The sequence below is a fragment of the Enhydra lutris genome, unplaced genomic scaffold (assembly GCF_002288905.1).
Source record: "Enhydra lutris kenyoni isolate GAN:26980312 unplaced genomic scaffold, ASM228890v2 scaffoldscaffold5, whole genome shotgun sequence".
Classification (NCBI taxonomy): domain Eukaryota; kingdom Metazoa; phylum Chordata; class Mammalia; order Carnivora; family Mustelidae; genus Enhydra; species Enhydra lutris.
In genome coordinates this window covers 51,725,078-51,749,532 of record NW_019154089.1, presented here as the reverse complement: position 1 = coordinate 51,749,532, position 24,455 = coordinate 51,725,078, and the positions used below count along the sequence as shown (strand labels likewise).

At 43.6% G+C, this 24,455-nt stretch overlaps 1 protein-coding gene across 2 annotated transcripts in view; it reads right to left on the bottom strand.

The window, feature by feature from the left end:
- Positions 1–2,671: 2,671 nt before the first annotated feature.
- Positions 2,672–24,455, bottom strand: part of LOC111141161 (alanine--glyoxylate aminotransferase 2) — a 34,616-nt gene continuing 12,832 nt past the window's right edge. The window contains exons 6-14 of one of the 2 annotated variants that reach the window (XM_022493525.1): positions 23,029–23,122; positions 22,263–22,356; positions 18,254–18,354; positions 17,598–17,690; positions 14,931–15,063; positions 12,624–12,715; positions 10,945–11,094; positions 6,117–6,215; positions 2,672–2,995 (exon numbers count right to left, since the gene is read on the bottom strand). In XM_022493525.1, the coding sequence (XP_022349233.1) occupies positions 2,888–2,995; positions 6,117–6,215; positions 10,945–11,094; positions 12,624–12,715; positions 14,931–15,063; positions 17,598–17,690; positions 18,254–18,354; positions 22,263–22,356; positions 23,029–23,122 (964 nt within the window). In that variant the 3' untranslated portion in view covers positions 2,672–2,887. The remainder of the gene's footprint in view (positions 2,996–6,116; positions 6,216–10,944; positions 11,095–12,623; positions 12,716–14,930; positions 15,064–17,597; positions 17,691–18,253; positions 18,355–22,262; positions 22,357–23,028; positions 23,123–24,455) is intronic. The other variant, XM_022493526.1, reaches the window with a different exon arrangement.

The following is a 24,455-nucleotide window of genomic DNA, read 5'->3' as shown; positions in this document are numbered from 1 at the left end:
AATTGTTTAGAAGAGAGAATGGTGGTCCAAATCAAGGCAGTTTCAGTATAAATGGACATATAACCAATCTAGTATTGGCTAAGAAAAACTATGTTGGAGAACATATTCATGAGACTTAGTCATATGAAGGGCAAAAAGATAACTTGAAAGAAAATAATGCCCTAAGTTTTGAGGCCAACACCAAAAGGTATCACTAATCCAGAAGGAGTTCCTTGGAGGAGAGATATTCAGTGTGTTTTATGTCAGAAATGCTGAATTTGAAGTGTCCTTGTGACATCCACATGAAGGTGTCTAGACAGCTAGAATCTTGGGGTTGGGGCTCAGAATAAAGGAGGAGACGGAAGATGAATATTTGGACATCATCAGCATAGTCAGGACAGGTGAAATTCCTTGTCCTGGGAAATTACCTATTCTACTTAGAGGAGAGAGTATATCATGGAGGAAGTGATGGCCCAGGACAGACCCAGGACAGAACCTTGTAGTGGAAGAGTTGCCAGGAAGGAGATTTAGGGGGAGCCATCCGAGTTAGAAGGACCATACTGTAGAAGCCAAGAAAATTGTATTCAAGAAGGAGCAGTTGTTTAGAAAGAACATTCAGGGATGCCTGGGTGGTGTAATTGATCAAGAGTCTGCCTTCGGTTCAGGTCATGATCCCAGGGTTCTTAAATGGAGCCCTACTTCCGGCTCCCTGCTCAGTGGCGAGCTTGCTTCTCCCTCTCTTTCTATGGTTTCCCCTATTTGTGCTTTCTCTCTCTCTCTCAAATAATTAAGTAAAAGGAAAAAAGAAGAACATTTAAAGGAAACATTAAATTTTGGCCACGAGGAAGTCACCGATGGCCTTTTGACAAGATAGTTTCCAAGGAATGAGAGGTGGCAGTGAAAATTCTAGTTGTTGAGACATGGGCAGGAAGCAAGGAAGGATCACTGAAGCACAAAAAACTGTCCTTAGGAGTTTTTGTAGTAAAGGGAAGAAGAGAAATGGAGCTTGAAGGGAAGAATTTCTATTTGCATAGTTCAAAGTGCTTTTACATTCAGTAGCTTACTTGATTCCCAACACAACTCAGGATGTAGGAAGGGCAAGTATCGATAAGCCTGGGAACAAAATGAGGTTTAAAAATTGGTTAGAAGGCTCACCCATCGTCATCTAGAGCAAATAACTGGTGGAAGAACTGAGCTTAGAATTCAGATCATTTGGCTCTCAATTCAATGATCTTTCCACTTGTCAAAACAGAGTACTTCAGAAATGTTTGCTCTGTTTGGAAACTGGATACAGGAGGGCATGGAGCTCCTTGTCAAAGGGGTTTTGATCTTTTATTTGTATTTTTATTTTTTTAAAAGATTTTATTTATTTATTTGACAGAGATCACAAGTAGGCAGAGAGGCAGGCAGAGAGAGAGGAGGAAGTAGGTTCCCCATTCAGCAGAGAGCCCGATGTGGGGCTTGATCCCAGGATCCTGGGATCATGACCTGAGCCGAAGGCAGAGGCTTTAACCCACTGAGCCACCCAGGCACCCCAAAGGGGTTTTGATCTTATCCAGGGTGCAGTGGGGAGCAACTGGAAGGTTTTGTACAAGGGAATGCCATATTTAAGTCGATATCCCCGGGAGACAGATTTGGCAGTGAGGTGTAGGATATGTTAGTGGAACAGAAACCCCAGGGGGTAGGCCACAGGAACATGACATCAAACTGGACACAGTTCAAATAAACATCTAACTGCATTCTGAGAAAGTTGTTTCCCTTTCAATTCTGTGGACCCTCTTCTGTTAGTGTTTAGGAGAGGGTATCAGTTTGCTGGTAGTTTTTGACACCCTTCAAATACTCTCTAATCTCCTTTTGAACAAAGAGAGAACAAGCCTCAGACTGGGAACTTCTACAAGCAATGTTGTCTCGCTAGAAATAAATCACGTTGCTTTGCATTCATTTTATTTGTATGAGTACTTTCCAGTATGACAAAAAGTACTGATTTCCCATTTCTTACTGTTATAGAAAGGTTACCATCAAATACATCTAAGTGAAACAAGTTAAACTAAGGAAAAATGTTAAGTCAATTCTAAGACGGGTGGTGTATCCATACGGGAAAAAACACTAGGAATGTGCATTCTAATGACTAAAGTTTGGAAAATTCTAGTCTTGGAGGCTATTGCAATAGGAGTAATGAGAATTTAGTTCCAGGTGAGATGATGGAAGCGGAAATCGAGAAGAAGGCTCTGATGGGTATTTTAAGGGAGTTAAAAAAGAAGGGGACAGTTATCTACCTGGGGTATTTTCTGCATCATTTCTTAGGAGGCTTATGGCTGCAACCACAGATAATAATTTTCAATCAAAAAGGCTGTGTAATGCACAGAGTTTATTATCTCATATAACAAGAGGCTCCAAGGTAAGAATCTAGGATTGGTTAAGTCAGAGGCTCATTGACCTTACTAAGGACTCAGCTTCCTTCTACTTCCAACCCCAGCAAAGAAGCTTTGTCTTCATGGTCTCAAAATGGCTGACATAGTTTGAGCAAGAAGACATGTCTTCTGGTGATGAAGAATGAAGAGTAAACAAACCTTCACCTTAAGGCATCTCCACCAAAATATTTTCTTTCAGGATTCGTTGTCCCCAAGTATTGTCACACGTGATGCATCAACCAATCACTGGCAAGGGGAACTAAATGACCATAACCAACCTAGAATAATTAGGATTTATTCTCTGAGTTAGTTAGTTTAGATCTTTTCTTGGAGGATGGGTTTCTCAAGATAATGGAGGCTCTGGTAACACATTTGGCTGGTGGGCAGTCAACCATGTCCTATACAACTTACACCAATTATCTAATGGAATTCCTTAAATTAACCCTTGAACAGAAGTGGAAAGTTCTTGAAGCTTATGGATTTTATTTTTAAAAGTTTTATTTAGCTCTTCTCTCCATGTGTTGGATTAAGGCAGACCGAAATACTTCCACTGCAAAATGAACATCTGGTTTAGTGATGCACATGGAGGGCGCGATGCGGAATGTCTGAGGAGACAAAGGGAAACAGCAACAGATCATCATAGAATCAAATATTGCTTTGAGAAAATGCACTAAGCTAAGACTCTTACTTTATTTTTATGACATGTCTTGTATTTCCCTCCTGGGTTGGTCTCCTCCCTCACCAATGCTGCACCCAGGCCATTTCCCTTCTAGCCTAACAATTCTGGTGACATCTGGCTCTGCCCCTCTTCCTTTATTGCCATCTGCTCACCTCCTGGTCTTTCCACCACCTTCACTGAGGTCTCGGACACCTTAGCTACACCTCATTTCTGCGAGTGTTGAGGCTGGCCTCCACGTCTGGGTATACAACCCTACAAACTTGCTTCTCAGTTTCCTGATCGCTGTGACTCCGCACCCCCTCTCCCCTCTTCCCCAAACTCAGCCTGCAAACAAGGAGACTTACAGGTCTGCCAGCCCAAATTCAAACCACACCAAACAAAAAGCTGTTGCCTCCCCCCCTTCTAGCCATTATACAAATGCTATTGTCTCCTTTTGCCCAAACTGACTCAAAAGAGGCGTTGGGGCTTATTGGCCATTACTGTTCACTCTGCCCTCATCTCTTTGCATCCCAACCCAGGGCAGCCCCGGTTGGCTCTGCTCCATCAGCCTTCTGACGCCACTCTCACCACAGCCGCCAGTGGGGAGCCTGGGTGGTAGGCATTTTTCAGTCCTCACCCTCCCCGCAGGGACACTGTCTGGGTCACCTGGGTCCCTCTCTCCCCTTGAGCTTTGCCCCCTCCCTCCCACCTCATGTCTCTTGGGCTTGCTAACTCTCCGGGCACCTCTGCCCTTGCATTTCCTCCATCTGGGCACCTTGCCTCCCACCGGTCCTGTAAACACTGGTGCCCCCCAAAGTGTGTGTCCTGCTCTCACTGCGTTTCCCATGAAGACTCCCCCGCAACCTCCTAGACTTCCTCCTCTCACCACTGAGAGGCTGACAACTCAAAAAATCGTGACTTGGCCCCAATTCTCTCCTCTGAGCTACCAACTTGTCTGCAGAAACAGATGTCCATAAACTCCTTAGCCCGAGCATGTTCAAAGCAGCATTCATCCTGGCCATGTCTCAACCAAGTTAGACATGAGGCTTGATCCTCGACTCTCCCTCATGCTTCGCATCCCAGTCTGTACACTCCACACTCCTGGAGTTGTTTTCTGAATGTCCCCTTAATCCCAACACTGTGGAGTGGGTTCAAACAGCACCGTCAGCCACCCCACCCACCCACTCACTGCTCCCTGTCTTGGCCCCTTAGGTTTGTTCTTCCCAGAGGACAGACTCAGAAATCAGGCTGCCTGAGCTTGGATCCTGGTTCTGCCACTAACTCTAGCTGTGTGACTTGAACAATTTATGTAACCACTCTGTGCCTCTTTTTCTTCATCTGTAAAATTGGAACAATAGCAGTATTTTTTTCATAGGCTTGTTGAAAGGATTAAATGAGTCAATGCAAAATGTTTATAACAGTGCCTGACCAGCATTAAGGTTTTGTATTATTCCACTCAGTGCCTCAAGCCTTATGCCTCAGCCACACTGGTGAGCGTGTAGCTCTTCACACTCTGCAACATTCCTACCCAAGCTTTAGGTGTTTATTTCATTGTGTAAGGCTCAGCCTGGTTAGAAAATCTGGACCAGGAGTCCCTTGTCTTTCCTCCTGTGATACCCCTTTATTATAGCTGTAGACGAGCTTGCTACATTGTATTCTAATTGGCTGTTTATATGTCTTTCTCTCCTGCCAGTTCTGAGAAGGGAGGGACTGGATCTTATCATTGTCACATTAGTTCTAGCATAGCAAATGCTGCCTTGCGTTTGAATATTTTCCAGATAACTAAGAAATAACTAAGTAAGTAAACAATTGTTTCATGTTTTTATAAGTTATAGGATTTTTAATCATTAATTTGTAGAGAAAAAATATTTGTGACTGGGACTAGAAATAACTCCTCGAGGATGTCCCACCAAAAGTGCTCATTCTGATTTTGTTTGAGGTGGTTTGGTTTGGGTGGGAGAGCTTTAAGCTTATTTCTTAACAGGGTGAGGGGAGGTTGAGGAAAAGTTACAGATACAAGAGAACACAGTGATGTCCCCTTGAACAAAGGTAGAAAGTGTCGGGAGTTAAGATCGTCAATCCAGATCTGACAGGAGAGACACCTCATTCCCTGAATCTTCAGGAAAGGAAGTAAGAAACGGATGTGGGGAACAGATGAGTTTACATAGAGATCTTATTTAAGAGCTTCTGTGTTCTCCGAGAAGTAGGAGGCAAGCGCGTTCACTCAACTAGAATGTGGGGCAAGAAGGGAGCAGGAAAACCAGGAAGAAGGACCAACATTTAAAACGGGACAGAAAGATGACAAGGGACAAGAACAAATTAGAGGAGGAGCAGAAGCTACCCTAAATCTTACATGTCTGCCCTGGAACCACTTCAGGGGGAGGGTCCTGCTGGTGTGAGAGATCTGGGGAGAGGGTTTTCCTAGCAGGATCAGCGCTCACCCACAGCACCCACGGTGCAGAGCTGCCCCAGGACCACACCTGCTGGGGCTATCCCTGGCCTTTCCAAGAGGGAGCAGGGAGAGCTGGACTCTGCATGGGTGAAGGGCGCTGGGAGTGGCTGATTTTGGGTTCACATTAGGGACCCAGCCAGGGTGGTCTCCCACCTCTCCTGAAGGGTCACCTGGGTCGGCCAGCACTGTTAGGTTCCTCCCGACTGGAATTGCTTTCACAGGGTTAGAATTAATTCATACATGAGAGAAATTAGTCACTGCATGATTGTGATGACTCCACTGGGACCTGTACTGTAAATCCTCTGGTTGGTTGTATATCTCTTTATTTATTTATTTATTTATTTATTTATTTATTTATTTATATTTATTTATTTTTTTTGGTTGTATATCTCTTGTTAGGTTTTTGTTAGACGGTCCTCCTAGAGCCCCGTTAACTAAACAATTGGAACACAGCGCCCCCGCGTGGTCTTCAGGCCTCACTGCACCTTTTTCAGGAAAAGATCTGAGCATTATGCCCAGAGGAAGTGGGGCTGGGTCGAGAAGGAAAGAGACCAGCGCTGGGACGTCAGGGAGACGCCTACCGAAAGACACAGGGAAAGACCAGCCTTTCTCTTACCTGGGCAAAAATGCCACCTCGGCCAATTAGAAGCCCCATGCGTTTGCAGTCGTCATGGATTTCATTGACTTCTTCCCGGGGAAGAGGCTGGCAGCTCACCTGCAATACATTTTTAAATATATTTTCTAGGGCACCTGGGTGGCTCAGTTGGTTGGGCGACTGCCTTCTGCTCAGGTCATGATCCTGGAATCCTAAGATCCAATCCCCCATCAGGCTCTCTGCTCAAGGAGGAGTCCGCTTTTCTCTCTGACCCTCCCACCTCTCATGCTCTCTCTCTCTCCCTCTCAAATAAATAAATAAAAACTAAAAAAAAAAATAAAAAATAAAAATAAAAAAATAAAAATAAAGCTGTTAATTGCTGGATGGAGTCTTTTTGGGGGTGGTGCTATTAAAAATATTTGTTTTTATTCCAATTCATTCCAAATGCCTAAAGAAAAAATGAAGTTGAGTGCAGATAGCCAGTGAATCTTGGCTCTGCCAATGGCTATCCTGGGAATTTGCTTCTTTCTTAGCCAAATTTGGAGTCGGCTTTATTGATGTGGTAATTCTCAACTGTTCAGTTTGTTTTGCTCATGTAAAGGGCTCATTTCAAAGTCCAGGAAATGGTTCCAAAGTTACACAAGGGCATGAATGATCCAGGGTTTCCCTGGGCCATAGCGTGGCTAGGGCAGCTGGGGTGGTGCCGGCCCTCCTCATCTCCTTGGCTTGTGGAATTTGCTCTTTCTTCCCCAAGACTTAATCCTCCAGGGTTAGGAAAAGTAAGCCCTTGGCTGAGGGGTGGGGGTGGAATGAGGGTGGAAGGGTGGGGGAGTAGGGGGCTGGTCAGAGGCTGTTTCAGGTTATCAGGCATTGGAGGTTGTCTCTCCCTGGGGGGTCCAGACATGCCACTTCCCTTTTGGTGCCCACTGGGCTGGGGGCCGGCGCCTTTTCTGTGTGTCTCCTGTCTTCCGAGCCTGAGTACAGACGCCTCCCTCTGTCTTAGTCATTTCAAGTCTGGCTGTGTGTGTGCACCTCCCGGAAGCCTTTCCAAACTACAGACATTTGGGGCTCACGCTCGGCCTATGGAATGAGAAGGCCTGGGGCAGGCCAGGGCATCTGGATTGGTGAAATGCCTGGCAGGTGCCTGTGTGGGAATTGCTGCTGTGATCCTGTCTTGAGCAAGGGTCTGTCTTCTGTGGCACGTGGCTGTGGTAGCATCAACACAGGTCTGGCTCTCTGGTTCACATGTAGAGGGAGGCATGATCCTGGCTCCTGGGCCAGCCCCTGTCATCCTTGTGGGACACAGGAGGACCCCCTCTAGGGGTCCCAGCTTTGTCCTTCTCAGGGTTTCCTACCTACTCTCCCTCACTCTCCCTCAAGGCTTCAATATCCATTCCCCTCCCCCAACTCATGCCCCAACCCTTCCTTCCTGCTTAGATCTCAGTGTCTCAGCACAGAATAAGACTGGACCTCCCAGAGATGTTTGCGTTGTTGTCTGTCTTAAAGCTTTGAGATAAGGAAAATAAAATTCAGACTTTCAGATTGCAAGATGATGAGGACCTGGGATGGGGGATGAGACCAGGATCTTCTCACTGATCGTAAAATGTCATCATGCATTCCTGCTTGCCCTTGACATTCTCTTCAAGTAGACGGGGAAGACTGAAATATGACAAAATAATTGAGGTAAACTGTGAGAGCCGTCAAGTGGTCAGATATGGTGTGGAGATAGTGAGAGGTCAGAGGGCATTCAGCACCCTCTGGAAAGGTTTCCCTAGGGAAAGTTGAATTGGTGGGGTCTTGCTGGAGAGTGAGGGTCTGCACAGGTGGAGCCTGGCTTCACTCTGGACTGGGCCAGCACCCACTCTGCTCCCTTGCCCATTTTATCATCCCCTAGCCTCAATTGCTGTGACTCGTTGAACATCTTGTATGCATTCCACAGAGAAGAACAGGGCAGAAAACTCTGAGGGACAGCCCCAGGACAGCTGCTCAGGCCCTGTGCTCAAGCCTGTGTCCCAGCTACTTGATAATCGAGTGGGGAAGTTCTAACTGACCCCTTGGTGGGTGTGTAAGTGTCCCTTCATGTTTACATTTTTCTTGTCCCCGCCCAATAGATCTGCAGTTAAATAAAATAATCCATAGTTATCGAGAAAAAACCTTAAACTGAAATGGAGGTGCATGAAGTGGAAAGTTTTTTCTCCCCCAGTCTTACTCCTAGGTTTACCCCTTGTTGATAATTTCATGTGAACCAGACACTTTTTCTATTGTGCAAATTCATCTATATGCATACTTAGAAAAATGAGTCCTACTAAAATATAATGTTTTTCAATTTGGTTATAACAATTTACAGTCTATCTTAGACATCTTCACATGTCATTGTATTTGGACCTCATCTTCTTTTTATAAAATTTAATTTTTAATTTTTTTTAACATATAATGTATTATTAGTCACAAGGGTACAGGTCTGTGAATCGCCAGGTTTACACACTTCACAGCACTCACTGTAGCACATACCTCCCCAACTGGACCTCATCTTCTTAAAGGTTACCAGATATTTCACAGTTTGTTGGTAATTTGTTTAATCATCTGTTGTTGGATATTTTTGTTGTTTCCAATTTTTTATCATTATAAACAATGCCACAAACATCCCTGCTCATCTATATCTTTCAGACTTCTATCAGTATTTATTTCGGGCATATTTTTAGAAGTGGAATCGCTAGGTCAAATGCATACATTTAAAATGTTGATAGATGCAGGCAAATTGTGATGTAAAGGGCTGTACCAGTACATGTCCTCACTAACAGCAAATGGGAGTTTCAATTCTGGGTTATGGCGGACAGTGTTATAGGCAAGTTCTGAGCTGTCGTAATTATGCGAACATGGTCTGAATTGTTGCAGGGACCTGAACTCAGTCAACACACACTTTTAAAGTACTTACCATCTGCATGATTTCTGGCCTCAAAAGTGTATAACTTATTTAGGTAAGTAAAATATTTCTATATGAAACCTGAATCAACAAATACATGGTTTTGAAACATCTTTTCAGAGGAGCTTTTTAGGGAATGGGTGCTAGGGGGCTTCTCTGAGGCCTGGAGTCTCTGTCTAGGGGAGACACAAACAAGCTAGGGAGGAGGTATGATGAAGAGTTAGACCTGGAAGAAGGCTAGGACTCCACAGGTAGATACAGACCGGAGAGTACTGTGGTCCATGGCTGGGGAAAAGTTTGAGCGGCATTGGATGTAGGGGAGTGAATGGCATTGAATGGATGTTGAATGGGACTAAGGAATGGACAAGCTGGGATGTAAAGCTGAGTGGTCAGCCTTCGGAGGCTATGCTTAATACTACCAAATGGCAGAGCTCATTCAGTAGATACTATTTGATAGCCTGTTTTATTTTTTCCGTCACACAGTTTGCATACCTTTCTCATTGAACATGTAACTCTGCCATTGTGGGATGGATGTACCATAGTTTGGCTTTGTCCTGTATCAGTGGCCATGTGGAGGATGCTGAGGTTTAATCATGAATGATGAAGTCCTGGTGAACATTTTGTTCGCGTGTCTCTGGGTTTGTGTGTCTCTGAGTACACAGAAACTGGGTTTGGAACAGCGGGAAAGACAGGAACACTTTCTCTCTCGTTGGGTTTTCCTCTGTGGTGTCTGGACTTTAAAGCATGGATTCTTTGGGGGAGCTCCTGTGTTGGGGACTAGGATGGACTCTTCTGAGCCTTAAAACAGCTCTTGATTGGACCATAAGCTGAAGATAAGTACTTGTGGCTTATGAGCCAGAAGGCCTAGTCTCATGTTACTCATATTTTGTTGTTTTCTTCCCTTAGCTTTAAAATCCTGTTTAAACATTCCAGTTTTGTACTGGATCTGCTGTGTGGCGTTAAAGGAAGAGTCTTATATCCATAGTCTTGTCTGAGTCCTAAAATAATTGAGCATCAACCCTCCTCAACTAGGATGCCGTGTTAAGATAAATAGCAAGAAGCTGCTTAAGAGAAAGTTGGACAAGAGTTAGGGTGAAGGGGTTAGTTAGTCTGACTTTGTCAGCCTGGTGCCAAGATTCTCCCCCTGTTGCTCTCCTCAGTGGGTCTAGGCTTTGCTTTTATGAAGGGGAGGGACATAGGCTGCAGGGACAGCCATGGAGACACAGGGAAGGATTTGAGAGACTTGGCAAAGAAAAGATCCACAGGACTTGACACTAGAAACAAGGAGTGAAGGATTTTCAAGTTATTTTCTGGTTTGGAGGCTGGGTAATTGGGAGAAGAGTGAAGGGTGAGAAACAGAAACCGCGAACTTGGAGGAATAACTGGTTTGGAGGAAAAAGCCAAGTTCAATTGTTGTCATTCTGAGTTTGAGGTCACAGTGGGAAATGTCATCAGAAAGTCACACCCTGCCTGGTTACTTGGAGATTGAAAAATATTCACAAACAGAAAAATTCAAAATCCTGTAGATCCTTAATGTCCTCACCCCAAAACATCCTCACAACTCTCTCCTGGCCTTCTCCCTCACTTCCATGAGCTTTCTGGGCCACCAGCCGTTCCCCAAATAACTTTCTCCCTTCTCCATATCCATATGTCTAATTCTAAATATTCAGTTGTCACCAATATTCTTTGCCTTGAGCGGCAGGAAAAATACCAGCTCCCTGTTCCAAATGCCCTACCTCACTCTTCTAGGACTCTTGACCTGCTGGCTTTTGGCACTCCCCACTTGTCTTTGCTGAGCTTCGCTGAGCTCGCTGGCATTGTGTGCTCTCCCTGAGAATGAATGAAGTGACCTTGTGGCTCACGCTTCTTACTTTAATTCTTCCCAACCCCAAGAAGTCACACGGAGCACAGCAGATCAGAACCTACCTTGTCCTTCACCATTTCTATTCCTATCATGAGGCCTTTGCCTCGGACATCTCCGACAATCTCAAACTCATCACGCAGCTCAGCAAACTTCTGTAGCATGTAGGTGCCAACATCATGACTATTTTCCTGTAGCTTTTCTTCTTTAATCACCTGTTTAGAGAAAGTCGCAAATGGCCTTGCATTAAAAAAAAAAAAAATTCTAATATTGACTGAGAAGCATTGAGAGATAAATGTGTACGACCTTTTTTATAGAAACTTGACCAAATGCTTGGAACTGAAAGTCTAATGGAACCAGGTCCTGTACAACAAAGAGCTTTGCTGTAAGGAGAAAAAAGAGGCTTGGTATAGCAGATATGGTCCCCAAACCCTCCTCATCTTCAGGGGTGATTAAAAATATAGGAAAGAGTAAAGACATGTCTCCACGCAGTCTGTAACGCTGACACCATTATCCTGAGGTTCATTATTACCTGGCCTGGCTGAGAAGTAGGATACAGTCGTGGGGAAGACAGTGCTCTGAGGGGAGACCTGTCACAGATTCTCACGCTACTGGGAGCTTACTGGCCTCTGAAGAGTGGCCCTCAGCCAGGCACACACTATCATTGCTTGAGTGTCCCACTACAGGGCAGTGGCCTGACAGACTGACTGAAGCCCTGTGTGGGCCCAGAGTCAGGGCCCTGAAGATACGAAAAAATTTTCACCTACTTCCACTCCTGGGAGACACCTGTGATTTTTATCTCCTACACACAATATACCACATTTATATTTAGCTGATAAGAATTACATGACTTAAGTCCTTCTTATTCACCTAAATCCTCTCTACCGGGTCGCGGGGACGCAACACTTAAACAAAAAGTTGGCAATGTCTATTGAATGAAGCAAATGAAACACTCCTCCCCCAACTTTTCATTTTGTGATTTTATCCTATTTGAAGAAACTTTTTAATCAGCAAGGGAATTTTTATTTAAATATACTCAAAATTTTTAAATCGGTGAGTCATGTGCCTTGTTCAAAAATCAGAATGTATGAAAGTGTATGCAGTACAGCAGTCCTCGCTGACTCCCATCCCCCAAACACCAAGTCTCCCTCCCCACAAACAACCACAGAGAGTCGTTTCTTGGGCATTCTTCCAGTGATACCCTGCACGTACTTAAGCAAATGCTCTTATTATGCACATTAGCAAGGGCATTTACCAGAGGAGACATCAGGGAAATTGAGGGACAGGGTCTGAACAACAGCTGAATTATCTCATTGGTCCCGATGAACGCAGTTTCTCTTTATGACTGTACCACCAAAGGAAGGAAGACAATAAAGGCCAGGCCAAAATTAACCCGAATTCAAGGATAGCAGTTGGTGACTATCCATTACATAGCACTCAAATAAAAGAGAAATTTCAGTGCTCTCAGCTAGTGACCTTTTCTTCTATTTCCTATGCATATGAAGTTGATTATGAATTATTTTGTATCTCATACTTCAAGCACCCAAAGTAGAACTTTAAAAAGGAGTGAAGGGGCAGAATAATCACTGGAAATTGAACTTAAATGCATGGATTGGTAATTACCTCTTCACCTGAGTAATATGATGTGACAGAGGTCGGATAGTGTGTGTGTGTGTGTGTGTGTGTGGTTTTGAAGTAGCCATTCTGTGAAATGAGAGATGTTGATGTGGCTGTTGGAACATACCTCGAGCACAGCTGACCCAATGGCACAGGCCATGGGGTTTCCTCCAAAGGTGTTGAAGTGAAAAAGACGTGTAGCCAGAGACTTGGCAATCTCTAGGAGGAGAAGATAAAAGCTGAGTAGAGAGTGAGACGTTCCTATCTATAATCTCCCATCACACCATTTGAATTATATTGACTTTTGGGTTGTATTAATAATGTATTTCATGGCATCATATCCAACGCATTCTTCCTTCACCAGAGAGTGGAGGTTATAGGTGGAATTACGTGTCTCCCCATCCTACTGGCCCCTCTTCAGATGTTGACAATGTGGATATATTTGGAGATGGGGCCTTTAGTGAAGTAATTAAGGTTAAATGAAGTCACAAGGGTGGGGGCTTTACAGCAGTGGTGTCTTTCTAAGAAGAGAAAGAGACACTAGAGCTCTCTCTCTCTCTCTCTGAGGAAAAGGACATGTAAGGACACAGCAAGAAGTTGGCCATCGGTGAGAGAGATCTCACCAGAAATCAACTTTGATGGCCCCTTGATCTTGGATTCCAGCTTCCAGAACTATGAGGAAATAAATATCTGCTGTTTAAGCCACCCAGCGTATGGTGTCTTGATATGGTAGCCCTAGCTGACTGATCCACGTGTCCAGTGGATTGGGAAAAATTGCTTATTCACCCCATGAGAAGTGTGATAACAAAATCTGTAATGTGTTGTGTGAGTTGAAAAGTACCTTAATGTTTGATTTATGAGAATTTACATGGAATCTTCATTATTAGCCTTTCTTTCTATATTATACTCTTGGGACTAAGAAGGAAAACTTTTTCTTTTTTAAAACAACACCAAGGATTTTGTAACATTATTTCTGGATTGTTTCTGGGTGAGCATATATTTGGTTCATTATACTTTACTTTCTACATCCACATTTTAATATCTGTAACAGGTAGAAACACAGCATGTCTGATTACATATTGCTTCATTTTCCCTTGTTGTTGTGACCTATAGTTTAGAAACTTCTGCTTCACCCTGCATGTAGATACGCTAATTACTGAAGGAATTTTGCTTATAGCTGAGATTTGCATAAACTAGTTTTTTTGTTTGTTTGTTTTTTTACCTGAAACCTACATCACTTGAGGAGATAAGGAAGTACAAACAGAAATACCAATGTTATGTTTAAGATTTACAGGAACGAGGGGCACCTGGGTGGCTCAGTGGGCTAAGCCTCTGCCTTTGGCTCAGGTCATGATCTCAAGGTCCTGGAATGGAGCCCAGCATCAGGCTCTCTGCTCAGAGGGGAGTCTGCTTCTATTTCTTCCTCTGTGTTCTCTCTCCCTCTCTTTGAAATAAATAAATAAAAATCTTAAAAAAAAAAAAAGATTTACACGACACCACCAGATACCTGTAGACAAAGAGCAACTGACCAAGGACAAAGAAGTTACAAGACCTTTCTCAGATGTCTACAGACATGGGTCACCTTTGTCTCCAACCCCTTCATGCTTCCCCCTTTTGCTAACAAACAAGGAGTTTAGACTTCCTGCCCAGGGGAGACATTCCTTAGGATGACAATCTGCCATCTCCTCAGTTTGCTGGTTTTTGTGCCCCCGATCTCGCCTCTCAAATTATTGGCCTGTTGTGTGGAGAGCAGAGGGAGCTTTATTCATTCAATAAAAACACTGAAATATCAGAGCACTTAATTATCCTCTAGTATATCTAAAGTGTGCTTCCTACTGGTGGGAAGAGCAAAATGGTTTAAAGACTTTTAATGATAAATGGTTCATAAAAATAATTTTCTGTAAAACCTCACTAAAACTGAAAATAGGGTTTATTCTTATGTTCATTTTATAGAATATTCTGACTAAATGAGATGTATTATATTCGGCTGTTTTGTTGATGAGACAGAAACAGAGAAAACTGTGCACTCTGGACCCTGAGTTTATAACATAGGGGAATAGCAAGCCCAAGGAAGAGTCTCCCTCAAAACATGATTCCCTTGGAAATCTCACAGTTATCTTCAGGTTGGTTAAAAGGAGTCTCTTGTGTGGGTTTTGTTTTTGTGGCACAATTTCCTATACCTTGTTGGAGTGTGAGAACCTGCCTTGCATTGTGGGCGTGGGAGAATTAATTTGCTTACAGCAAGAGCAAAAAGGACTGGCTTTCTTCCATCTCTTCCACCATCTGGCAGACTGTCTCTCTTTATTATCGCTTCAGAAATGCACGTAGAGCTCCCACCACTGTCTTCAACACACACAAGTTCTGAAACACCTGTTTTCTACCATCGCTGATGGGAGAGACCCAGAAGAAAATGGAACTTCCCTGTTGGCCCTACCTGGGGTTGTTACAACTGCTGCCATGGGAAAGCCATTCCCAATCCCTTTAGCCATGGTGACAACGTCTGGCAGGATGCCATGGGTTTGGAAGCCCCAGAAGTGAGAGCCCAGTCTTCCAAATCCTGTCTGCACCTGGTGAAAATAAACGCCAAACCATTGGAAACCTTTCAAGAAATGATGGCTTTTCTGACTTTGATCACTTCCCTCTTCTCCTCTTCCTCTTCTGTATCATCGCTGCCAGTCATCAGCATCACCATCTTTGTAGGATCATGGACACAACACTTAATCTGTGTCTGAGCTTTCAGTTACCAGATCCCGTTTACTAGCTTCGTGGGATTTTGGACATATTTCTGAAGTCCTCTGAACCTATGTTAACTCTGTTAAGTAGAAATAGTAATAGCAATACATCACAGGGCTGCTGTGAGGGTCAGATAAGTAATGCACATGAAAGGAACATTCTGGTTAGCCATCTTTAATAAGGATCTCCAGTGGGTAAGGCAGCAGGGGAGAAGCTGTAGTTATAGGGAGGGGATTGGGGCCGGTATGGCTGCTGCCTGATAAAACCGGGGCACCAGCTGGCTGAGTCAGTTGGCCCGCTGACTCTTGGTTTCAGCTGGGTTTGTGATCTTGGGGTCCTAGGTTTGAGCCCGTGTGGAGCTCCATTCTCAACAGGGAGTCTACTTGAGATTCTCTCTCTCCCTCAGCCCCTCCCCCACACTCATGCCCTCACTCACTCTCTCTCAAATTAATAAATAAATCTTTAAAAAAACAGTGATAAAAACACCCATCTTAGAAAATTCTGAAAGTCGGGGCACCTGGGTGGCTCAGTGGGTTAAAGCCTCTGCCTTCAGCTCGGGTCATGATCCCAGAGTCCTGGGATCGAGCCCCACGTCGGGCTCTCTGCTTCACAGAGAGCCTGCTTCCTCCTCTCTCTCCCTACCTGCCTCTCTGACTACTTGTGATCTCTGTTTGTCAAATAAATAAATAAAATTAAAAAAAAAAGAAAATTCTGAAAATCATATATTTTTTTTAAATGATTTTTTTTTATTTATTTATTTGAGAGAGAGAGAGAGAGAGAGAGAGCATGAGAGGAGAGAGAGATCAGTGGGAGAAGCAGACTCCCCGCCGAGCAGGGAGTCCGATGTGGGACTCGATCCCAGGACTCCAGGATCATGACCTGAGCCGAAGGCAGTTGCTCAACCAACTGAGCCACCCAGGCGCCCCAGAAAGTCATATATTTTTAAAATTCAATCTACTTTCTCTCATTGTTAGCCCAACTGTGGCAGCTTCACTAAGTGCTGATTCCAAAGGTTAAAACTGATTCTCTTGCTGATGTAGCAAATTGTTAATCTTCTTCTTCTTCTTTTTTTTTAATAGCAGTTAACTTTCTTCAGGACTATGTTTGGTTTGCATTCCCTAAACTCCCAGTAGCAGGTCGGGGAAGGGGGTGTGCGGTGGGTTGGCCATGTGTATGTGTGCAGCACTCTGGGGGGCCATCCCGGCCACCTGGGGTTATAAAAAACCTGGCTGCACATGAGGAAATTACCAAAAAAATTTGCAGAGGGGACAGCCCAAAGACTGCCATAGGGAATGTTTAGTTGAGGAAAAATGTTCAGGTGGAAGACAGCAGGACTGAAACAGGTGGGAAACATAGTCACAAGTGCCCACCTGTTCTTGGTGGGTGGAAGTGCTTGTTTGTAGAATCATGACTGTTACCCAGGAATGAGCCAGGGGCTCTCTGTGGTCCTGGGGACCATCCTCTGGTCCTTTGACCTCTGCTGCTATTCTCGGCAGACAAAAGACTACTGTCTTTGATATACCCTAATATGAGGTGTGATTATGATAAAATTGTTACCTTTAAAAAAGACACAAGCTAACGCTTGCAGAGTTGGTGAATTTTGTTCCCTTTGGAGTGTCGCCTTGGTGCTACTGTATGCTTATTCCTCCAATGATACCTTAACTTCAGCTATTTTAGAATTTTTTTGGAACTAGTTTTTAAATATCTGGAACGGTGGCCCTCTCCTTTCTTAGAGGCTGCATTTTTTTTTTCTTTTGTGGGAGGAGGGGCAGAGGGAGAGCAAGAGAGAATCTTAAGCAGGCTCCATGCCCAGCACAGAGCCCGAGCTGGGGCTTGATCTCATGAGGCTAAGATGGTGACCTGAGTCAAAATAAAGGGTCAGATGCTTAATCAACTGAGCCACCCAGGTGCCCCATGCATTTTTTTTTCTTTTAATATCTTTTCCAAACAAGTTTTTTTTTTTTTTTTTTTTTTTTTTTTTTTTTAATTAAGGTAAGATGAATGCTGCCAGGCTGGTTAATACTATTTTGGAAAAATTAGGATGAAAACTTGGTTATGAAATTAAATTTCCTGTGTGGTTTTTGAACTACCCCTGACACAGTCCCCACATGAGAACGTAGAAAGTGCCCACTAGCCACTCATTTGATAGACTCCAATTTGGATATTTAAGTTCTGTTGTGCTTGTTAAATGGACCAAATAAGCCACTAACCAACCAGTCAACTAGCAAAGGCTTCATTAATTCATACCCTCACCCTGGAATTCCCACAGGAGATACTTTTGTCTTGGATTTCGGAGGGAGGTTTGAAGAAGTTTCTCCCTGTGCCTTTCCTGCCCTGGCTCCCTACCCACAGCCGGTCCACAGCTCACCTCATCTGCGATGCACACGCCTCCCTGCTCCCGCACCAACTCGAAGGCTTCCTGTAGAAACCCCTTTGGATACTGGACGACTCCATTTACCCCCTGCAAAAGACCAAACCTGGGTGTCCTCTAAGAACAGCATAGTCCTTTGAAACTATTAAGGAAAAAAAAAAGAAGCTAGATCATTATCATCAGTAGTATTAGTAATACTAGAAATTTTTAAAATGGTCTTTAGAACTGCTCCAACTGTGGGTGAAGAGAGGGACCATTACTCTATGCCATTCCTTTGGGGAAAACGAAGCAAATGCTTATTTCTGAGATTAGATATAAGGTGGATGAAGGGGATTTGGTAAAATTGAAGAGATACTCCCCCTGGCAGTATGGGTATTAAACAACTAAAATTTGCTGGGGTTTCCCTTTCTTCAGAATTTTAGGAATTCAGTAGTTTCATCTATCTGTTCAACCCAGGAATGCAGGAGTGTTTGAAGGTCAGTAGAGAATCAGGGGCCCTCTTTTTTTCAAGGAGACCAAGAGAATGAATTGAATTAGGAGAGGGACACAGCAATGGTCACTTAAATATTTTCGAATTCTCTAGAATGTCTGAGTTAAAACTCTTTGATAATTTAAAAGTCAGCCCAATTGATGTCTAAGGTCAATATACCCACTTGAATTGGCTCTGCAAAAAATCCAGCAATTGATTTGGCCACAGAAGTGTTCAGAGTATCTTTGAACTGTTCAATATAGTGGTCTTTCGCTTGGCAGCAGTCTGCAAAAAAACAAGAACCACCAACCAACAAACACACAAAACATAGCATTTGAAGATGTGAGAATGGCATTCAGTAGAATGGGGGGAAACAGAAAAAAAAGAGGATGAGTAGATTGATTAGAAACCTTAGAATGCAGTAAACAGGAAATGAGGGCATAGCATTCTGAAGGGGGGACATTCTTTTGCAACAACTTGCACTTTAGTTTGAGCAGCGAGAGGAGGAGAGCCATAAAAACATACAAGAACCACTTCAGTCACTTCCATCTGACGTCCCAAGGTATCACTGAGTCTGGAATACAGAGCTATTGCACCCAAGGATGCCTATCCTCTCAATGGGCAGATTTAATTCAAATGTAGTTGGAGCATGGATTTCATCTATTTGAAAATAACTCTATTTACCTTTTATTGCCCCTTAATCGGATGTACCGTTTTAAAGCTATAGAGTGTCTCGGTCTTTAGAGTTAATAAATATGTTTATAGAACAATTAGAATCTGGTCTAAAGAGGAAAGTACTGGAGTCCGATAATGTTCACCCATGGTGACAGGGGGCAGGAAGCCTTTCCCAGAGCGACTGCATCCATACACGACTGAAACTTCAGAAATTTTATCCATGTCTCTAATTTGATTCTAAACAGCACCACACAGCCCGTATCCATGGACAGCAGAAGGGTGCAGAGGGAGGTGTGGACGTGGCAGAGCCCCAGCCCCAGTGACAGTGAAAGCAATCTGGGAGGAGAGCCACCACCTGCCATCCCAGCACTCACTGAGATGCGGGGAGGTTGTCTTATCTCCTGACGTCTAGAGAAAAGGGACAGAAGACTTCCGTCATCATCATCAACACGGAGGCACAAATTATATTTTATACTTCAGCTCTTCATTTAAAAATGGGAAAGAACACTCCCTGGTCCCAAACATATTTTAAGGTACATGTGGTATTTGGGAGAGCTGGCTCAACCAGGGTACCTGACATCTTTGGTTAGTTGGAATTGGGGGCTGGAAGTGCAAAGAAGGAAGTAATGGAAAGGGAATCAAGCCCAGAAAGCACATTTTTTGTCATCGCTGAAGTTGTCTGATGAACAGGATATGCTAGACAAATAAACCTATGCCTCTAGAGAATGAATTTTTAAATTCTTAGAAAGGAAGAGAAAACAGTCAAAGATGACTCTAAAGGATGGAACATATGTTCAAAAGATACAATTTGGACATTTAGTAAGCTGAGCTATAAAGAGAGAGATCAGAAGGTGGAGCAAAATCAACCCTAATGGCTTACATTTGGACAAAACCAACCCGAGACAAGGTTTTGCTTAAACTGGTGATAGACCTTTCATGATTTGTCCCCCACTGCCCACAAGTTCAGTGATGAGAGGGGTCACCTGCTGTAATCAGCTTCTTATTTCATTTCACATTTCACATTTCCTTCCTGAGCTCATTGCTGTAACTCCAGGTCAGGCTGCTTTTGGAGAGGGATGGGGTGCAATGGCATCACCATGACAACAACAAGGGTGTAAAGAGTGGATGTTCTCCTGGAGACCACACGAGCAACAGAGTAGAGACGAAATTGTTTTCACTTTAGCTGCTAGGGTAGAAACCGTTAAATGGAGTGAAAGGCCAAGAAAGAACAATTCTTAAGGAAAAGGAAACTCATTTTGCAAAAGGTGGGGAAGAATGACATGATAGGTCCAAAGTCTGGGGTTTCCAGGGGCTGTGGACTTTAGGAGTGAATGTCATCATGGGTGACATCTGAAGTTCAGGGTCTGGAATGAACACTTGGAAAGACAAAATCCTGACAAAAGGATAGAGGAAGGTAATGAAGTCTCCCACAGCAGCGACTAGATCAGGCTCACAACATGGACCCTGCTTATGCCCATGTGGACCGTGAGGACATAATCCTGAGATGAAAGAACTTCTACCAAGATTGGCACCTGTATGTGCCCAGTGAACAAACCCTAAGAGGAATTGAGAACCGGAATCTTCTATACTCAAACTATTTTATACGTTGGCTTACTTCTGCAAACCTATGAATCTGCCTTTTTACAACAAGGACCAAACACTTCTCAGCTCCCCAAAGCCCTGGAGGAGGCTGAAGTCCTTTTTTGTATTCCTAGTCTATTTAAATATATATCAGCGGTGTCTCTTGAAGATATGAGTTAAGAAAACAGCTGACTTCAGATATGCCAAAGACGACAGTCCAGAGAAGCAGAAATGGATTCTGTCACTATCATTTAGCCTCCAAATGCCACTAGAGAGATGACCATGGGGTTCTAGCATTTTCAAGTTGGCAGAAAGCCTCAAAGAAGGAGGAGGTGGAGGGGATGGAAAGGGAGAGGGACCCAGTGTGGGGAGGGAAGGCAAGAGCTATCTCTTGAGCACTTCTGCCTGCTAGGTTCCATGCTCATGGTTTTGTGGTTGGGTTGAAGTCCATGAGGTACATGAAACCAATTGTAGTTCTTGATGCCATTTAGGTTGGATCCACAGGTCTGGCTCTATGGGTACACTTGACATTGCTATTATCTGCCTCCCTGTACAGAAAGCTCTCTTCCCTTGATCTCATGAAGCCTAGTAATGAGAGACAGATACAGGTGCTGCTATCTCCATCTTCCAAATGAGAAAAAAGACACAATCGGTGGAGCCTTTGCTCATAGCTGAACCAGCCGGGGCTGGGAGTGGACTCCTGGTCTGCTGACTTCACGGGTCTCCTAAGTCTGGCCAGCAGAATGGGAATTATTGTCAAGCCTGGGTTCATCCTGCTGGAATGTTAGTGTGAACAAAGATGGCCATAGGCTGGGAGCACTGGTTTCGAGTCAGAAGGCTTAGGGTGAAGTCCTAGCTCCCCAGCCTCCCCACTGTGGGCCTTGGTTTTTTCATTTTTAAAATGGAGGGTATCTATCTATCTATCTATCTATAGATAGATAGATAGATAGATACACACACACACACACACACACACACACACACACACACACACACAGTTTTAAGTCTCCTTACAGTTTTCAGTTCTGGGACCACAGCATCCTGTTTCAATGCTCATTCTTTCATCCTCCAACCTCCATTTTGCCATTATCCCATCTGAACTTTAAGGAGACAGGGATTTTTCTTCCTTTCAAAGCTCATTTTTTTAAGACTTCCATTTGCATTCTTTTTCTCAACCCCGTGAGCCAGACTATTTCGTCAAATACCTTCCGCAGAAGCATTTAGCTCTTTCTTTCAGCACTACTTAGAAGCAGCTATTGAAAAGTCTTGAACTGTGCCGACAGGCACCAGGGGAGACCTGTTGATTAGCAAAGAAGAGAGTCTGCTTCCGAGCCTCCTCTCAGGATAAGAATAGGTAAAGAATGTCACTAAAACCGCCATGGGTAAGTGACAGCTTTCCTTTTGAGAACGCCTTTAAAACTTGCAAGAGACATCAGCAGCCTTTGGGAATGGCCTTATGCTTTGACAGATGCTGTCATTTTGGCTGGCACTCTGAATCCCTGGGGGTGGGGTGGTGCGCTTCCTGTCTGGCATTTCAAGAGATTGCAAAAAGTATTCTCCCCCACCCTTCCCCACTGGGAATTGGTAAACAATTCTACCAGCCTTATTTTCTTTTAAAATTGATAGAAGAGCTGTTGCTAATAGAGCTAAAAGAACCCCTTTAATTAAGCACCAAGTGATTGTCTGTTTAGCCCAGCTATGATAGTGTGAGATGCTTTTCCTCACAGCCAGACAGCACCGTGGTGGGAGGCATGGGAAATGCTGATTCTATGGGGGTGGGGGTGGGGTGGGGTGGGTTTCTAGTTTTGTTTCCTTGACTCCTCCCGTTTCCATTTTTTTTTTTCCAATCTGTTCACTTAGGAATGGTACAGCCTTTCTCTAGTTTCCTTGCCCCTCCTGACCTTCCACCACCCACCTCCCTCCCTGACCCCTTGAACCTGGTGCACAGCTGCATTTCCTAATTGTTTGCACCGGAGAATCTCGACAGTGGCTTCCTCCCCAAGGGCCACGGAAAACATCTGGGCACATTGTCTGCAAGTGACAAAAGAAGGAATTTGGCAAACTGGGAAGACAAGGTAGCCAATTTGAAGGAGAATGTGATGCCATCAGGGTAAGAGGGCTTCTTAGTTTGATATTGAGATGCCTCCCTTGCTCCTCTCCCACCTTGGATGAAACTCTAATATTTTGGTTGGAAAAGATAATTTTTTTCTTAGAAATCAGTTATGTGGGCACTTTACAAAGGAAACTGATTTCAGTGTCAGCCTGGAAAGAACTCGCTCAAGAGTTTGGAGAGTAAGGGCATCTGAAAGAATAGGAATAATTAGGTATCTGAGTCTTCTGCTGAGGTGGGTATATATAGCAAGTGAGGACAGAAGGTGAGTACAGGGATGATGGTTCTATAGAAATCTTAGGCACTCAAGGCTCTGAGAACTAGTTTCAATGTATTTATTGGTAGTTTACTTGATTTTGTTTAAAAGCAAAACAAACTTTAAAAATCTCTATCACTAATTATTACTCAGACTCTGAAGGCCTTTCTAATAAACATTTCCTCCAAGTGGGCTTTGGTTCCACTAAGTCAAATTCAGCCCCTGATTAATGATAGGCTTTATATTCATTTCGAATCCTAATACCTGGACAATCTGATCAATCATAGCACCTACCCAGCAGACTTTCGAGAAACAAGATAAAAATCCCAGAACTCACTGATTGGCAGCCCGTCCCACTGGGGAGCTCCATCTTGTAGGGCCCTACGTTGGACAGGCCAAGTGTGTAAGGACTGCACCCATGGTAGCCTCCTCTACAGAGAAGAAACAGTCAGAAGATGGGGTTAAGTTCATTTTTCTTCAATTCAGTAGAACACCATTGACGTGCAACTCCAGTGATTTCTAAGAAATCTTCAAAGGCTCTGCCAGGAGAATTTACTTATTTGTCTTTTCTCCTGGGGTCAGAGATTTGAAATGGTGAAAGGAAGCTTTGGAGAACATCTGGGCAGGAACTCTGACCTTAACTGATGCCCTACTGGATTCCTCTACAGTAATGAGACCCATCTTTCAGCAACATGCCAGAGATTAGATAGCCAATGAGCATTAGTCTTCAATGTAGTCACCTTGAGAAGCCAAGTACTAGTTCCTGAGATGTGGTTGCTGCACAAATGCCTCAAAAGCCACTTTATTTGGCGTATAAAGATCACAGGTTTTGTTTCTTTTTGAACCCAAGACTATCATATTTTGTCCATATCATCCTCATCACCAGTCTTGGCTCAAAGGGGTTTTGATGGTTCCCTAAATCAAAGTCACCCTGACACGAGGATTTACAACTATTAAGACCATTCAAAAGGATGGTCATCTATCTTGAAGGAGGAGACATGAACGTGTGTTGAACCCCAGTAACACATGACTGTTTTGAATAGATCAACACTTATCTGGACATGTATATTCTGGGATGTTTATTTGGGTAAAACATCAATCACTTTTTTTTTCTTGCCGTGTTTCTTTGTTAACAAATGTTTCCTTCGTTACTACATGTGCGTTTTATACGGATTATGCAGTATTGGACATGCTGTGGTATTCAATCTTCTTTTGAATGGAGACAGAAATTATGGCCAGACAGGTGACAGACCAGGACTACCTCTTCATTCCACCTACTTTGAGTATAAGCTGCTCTTTGACATAAACCTTATTATAAGATCCTATTTCAATGTGCTATATAAAATTACCCAGAAGACACAACTGCAAACAAAATGCTTAATTTTCTATTATTTAAACGCCAAGGGTTTATAATGAAGTTATTAAATTATCAGTTTTCAAAAGTCACCCAAAGAAGGAGAAATATACAGGTTAAATATGCATCCTCTGCACTTAAAGAGAATAAAGTTAAAGCCATGAGCATCTGTGGGTGTTGACCAGTCATTCACTACTCGGCATTTGTCCTGGTCAATACCATACCTTCAAAATAAAAAACAAAACAAAACAAAAAACTGACATATGACTATCTCTTTAAATTTATAGGAAGATCTGTGACATAACTAGTACTCCAAGCTGTTTGTTACCCCAGTCAGGGACCCCTAACTTAGGGGCTCCTAACTTGGATCAGGCCAGTTTAGATGGGTTTATCCAGTCATAAAATTCACT